Genomic DNA, 4141 nt, shown 5'->3' with positions numbered 1-4141 from the left:
TGTCCTGTTTTAACATTGGGTGGCTGTGAGTCTATTTAGATAGATAGATAGATAGATAGAGTGGATAGATAGAAATAGATAGATAATATAGATAGATAGATAGATAGACTTTATTAATCCCCGAAGGCAAATTAGGTCGTCATAGCAGCCAGGTACATTAAAATACAATAAAATACAACATAGAATAAAAAATACTAAGAATAGAACAGATAAATAAGAAAGGTAAGGTGCAAGGTGAGGTTAAGACTAAGTGTCTAAATAACAGGTAGAGACAGAGCTACACTTCCTCACCTCAGGCCCAAAATATAAATATTTAAGAGAGAAATAATTCTCACTTATAACAAAAAATATATCCTGACTTTGAATTTTTTTAAAAAAATCCCCTATTTACTGGTAGAAATGTGAAATTATTGCCGCAAAATGAATCTCATAATGCCATGATTTGAGAACAACAAGTGAAAACAACTAATCTTTAATCGTTGTTGCTTGTTTTACATAAGATACTGTAACAATAACATACATAAATAATAAATTATGATTACTATCAGTTATTATTATTTGTTTGAGCTCTCCACTTCCTCTTCCGGTGACTTTTGGCGCCCTCTACTGGACGGTTACCATAGCGACAACGTCTAAAAGATAAAAAAAAAAAAAACAACGACCGATCCTGGATCAGTCTCTGGAGGCGACATATGTTTCGTGGTCTCCTATTATTGGTCCAGACACACCGTCTTGTTGTCCAATGGCAGGCAGACATCTGTTCGCTGGAGCGACTCTAAAATACTCTCTTCTCTTCCTCCTCGACAAGGTATTCACGACCCAGCCACGGCGTTGCAAGCAGTGAAAAACAAGCAGAGTTGAGATGGGGAAAATGCCAGTTCTGGGTGTAATTGCGGTGCTGTTAGCAGTGTGCTGCGTAAATGCGACTGTTTACTTTCGGGAGGAGTTTCTGGACGGTGGTGAGTTAACGCTGAAGGTTTCTGACATGTTGTGGAGGTTAATTCATTGCACGTTAGCTTGACTGTTAGCCATTATTTTGTCACAGTTATGGTCTTGAGTTTCTCTTGAAAGCCTGTTTTCTTCCTGAAACGTGTTTTTTTTTTTTCAATTCAGTGGAAAATACTTCTCAGTTTTGTAACTTTAACTGGGTTGTTCGCTAGCTGTCTTTAGCAAGGGGCCCAAAGCTAGGAAACGGTAGTACCCATGTAGTACTCAAATACCACTGACACACAAGTTACACTGTAAATGATCAATAATAAACCAATAGCGTCGTTTTGACTGTTTCAAAGACTAATGTTAACTTTAATGGATGAACGGTTGGATGTGTTGGAAGTGTCCCAAGTGTAAAACATTAGAAAACTTAACATGTGTGTGTTTTTTTTTAACCCCTGTTCAGATGAGTGGAGGAGTCGCTGGGTGAACTCCAAACACAAATCTGACTATGGAGAGTGGAAGCTGACGGCTGGCAGTTTCTTTGGAGATGCTGAGAAAGACAAAGGTAAACTTTAAGTGAGAATCATCGTGTGGGTTGATCATGCTGTGTTCCTTTCATGGCTAAAAGAATTAATTAATATTTTAAAGATAGGAATGATCATTTGAGAACAGTAAATAAAACTGCATTCTTACTGCATTCTCTGTTTCCACGTTGTCTTAAACAGCTCTGAAACTATTTGATCCAGTCTAACTTGTAGTTCCCTCACGGTGAGCCAATGAGAACCTGTTCAGTTTACGGTCTGTCTTGCTAAACGCACCTTTCTTCCCTTTTTTTCAGGTCTGCAAACGAGCCAGGATGCTCGTTTCTACGCTTCCTCGGCCCGTTTTGAGCCTTTCAGCAACGAGGGCAAGCCTTTGGTCATTCAGTTTACAGTCAAGCATGAGCAAAAGATTGACTGTGGTGGTGGCTACGTGAAGGTCTTCCCTGCTGACATGGATCAGACTGAGATGCATGGAGAATCCTCATACTACATCATGTTCGGTGAGTGACGATGCTCATGCTACATTTAATTAATAAATAAATAATAATAAAAACAGTCATAACGGTTACAGCAACAGGCTTTGGAACATGCAGTCATTCAATTCATTTCACACAGGCCCTGATATCTGTGGCTACAGCACCAAGAAAGTCCATGTGATCTTCAATTACAAGGGCAAGAATCACCTCATCAAGAAAGAGATTAAGTGCAAGGTAATTATGACATTTTAAAATATAAATATTCAAACATGCACTACCTCTGCACCAGTGGCTTAATCCAAACACATCTGTTTTCTTCTAGGATGATGAGCTGACCCATTTGTACACACTGATCCTGAATCCAGATCAGACCTATGAGGTGAAGATTGATAATGAGAAGGTAGAATCTGGCAGTCTTGAGGATGACTGGGACTTCCTGCCTCCTAAGAAAATTAAGGACCCTGAAGCCAAGAAGCCCGAAGACTGGGATGACCGTGCCAAGATTGATGATGCTGACGACACTAAGCCTGAGGTGAATATGTTTACTAATATAATCAAGTAATAAAATGACTCAACCTCATTCTGCATAAATGTACTGACTAAAAGTGCTGTTGTGACCATGGAAAATGCAAACAAAAGGAGAAATGTTTTTCCATTTATTTCTCTCCCAGATTTCCACAGCAGTCCTGGGCTTTAAAGAGCTAAATTTACATTCACAATTCTGTTAACTAAACTTTAATCTTTGCATTGTTTGTTCTTCTTTAGGAGTGGGACAAACCTGAAAACATTCCAGACCCTGATGCCAAAAAGCCTGAAGACTGGGATGAGGATATGGATGGAGAGTGGGAGCCACCCATGATCCCCAACCCAGAGTACAAGGTAAAAAGTTCAATAGTCATGGCCAAAGCTGATGCTTTGTGTCATCTCCTCTGTATGAGAAATGCTTAACATTGACTGCTAATGCATTTGCAGCCTTAATAATACTTTCTGTATTGCAGGGAGAATGGAAACCCAAACAGATCGACAACCCCAACTACAAAGGAGCCTGGGTCCATCCTGAGATTGACAATCCTGAATACAGCCCTGATTCAAACATCTACAAGTTTGACAACATTGGTATTTTAGGTCTTGATCTTTGGCAGGTGAGCGAGAATATCATCTTTGAATAATGATGAGTTTTTTTTTTTCCCGTAGTGATGCTTGAATACAGCCTAACGTTTGTCACTGTTTATCTCAGGTGAAATCTGGTACCATCTTTGACAACTTCTTGATCGCAGACGACGTGAAGGAAGCAGAAGACATTGGAAATGAGACATGGGGTGTGACAAAGGTATGCTGGCGTTCTGTACAAGCCATATTTGGTCATTTGTACAACACATGAAACCGTTGCCAATAACAATATGAATAGATTTTAATTAATTATTCAAACTTGCACTACAGGAACCAGAAAAGAAAATGAAACAGGAGCAAGATGACCTGAAACGAAAAGAAGAGGAGGAGAAGAACAAGGAACAAGACACCGAAGCTGATGAAGAAGACGATGATGTCGATGATGATGGAGACGAAGACGTGGATGAGGAGGAAGACACGAAGGAAGACATGGAGGAGGCACTTTCAAAAATGGTTGACGAGGAAGCAATGGAGAAAGATGAGCTTTGAGGAGGTGCCAGAGATTTCGTCTGTCCCTCCTTTAGAAACTCTGTCCTTTATTTCCCAGGGGTATTGTGGCTGCTGTGCATCCTTTCCCTGAGACCTGGACACAACCCAACTTTGGGGGCAAAAGTAGTGTAGGGTGGCAAGTGGATGTTAATGGACTTAGTTTCTCTTTCATTTTGGTCATGATATTGCCCTGTTGCCCCAGACCTGCTGGGTTGATTCTTTCCATGTACAAAGTGCATTCCTAATTTTTGTAATAACAGAGAATAAGGAGGCACTGAGATCAGTTTTTTTTTCTTGATTTTTCTCGATCTACACATCTTTATTTGCAGATTTCCTTGCACAGGTTGGACAGTTTACCAGAAGCTGTGGTAAAAATTTCACATTGAGATTTGCAGAAAATAACGATTAGTCGTTTCCGATTTTAACCTCATTGTCTCGAAAGGAAATTTTCTGCCTGCTGAAACATAAAAAGCACATAAGTGAACATACAATGCACAAACCGTAAGACAAATCACAACGTACAGACAGAAA

The 4141-nt window shown here is 39.8% G+C and overlaps 1 protein-coding gene across 1 annotated transcript; it reads left to right on the top strand.

The window, feature by feature from the left end:
- Positions 1-776: 776 nt before the first annotated feature.
- Positions 777-4135, top strand: LOC118334953 (calreticulin-like). Its single transcript, XM_035671060.1, has 9 exons — positions 777-959; positions 1397-1498; positions 1772-1975; positions 2091-2185; positions 2274-2483; positions 2717-2830; positions 2950-3093; positions 3189-3281; positions 3392-4135. Exons 1-9 carry the CDS (start codon positions 863-865, stop codon positions 3608-3610), a joined length of 1278 nt encoding a protein of 425 aa, XP_035526953.1. The 5' UTR covers positions 777-862; the 3' UTR covers positions 3611-4135.
- Positions 4136-4141: the final 6 nt, after the last annotated feature.

This window comes from Morone saxatilis, unplaced genomic scaffold (assembly GCF_004916995.1).
Source record: "Morone saxatilis isolate NCDOM2014 unplaced genomic scaffold, NCSU_SB_2.0 Contig23, whole genome shotgun sequence".
NCBI lineage: Eukaryota > Metazoa > Chordata > Actinopteri > Moronidae > Morone > Morone saxatilis.
The sequence above is the reverse complement of the archived record's forward strand: the minus strand, read 5'-3'. Positions and strand labels throughout refer to the sequence as shown.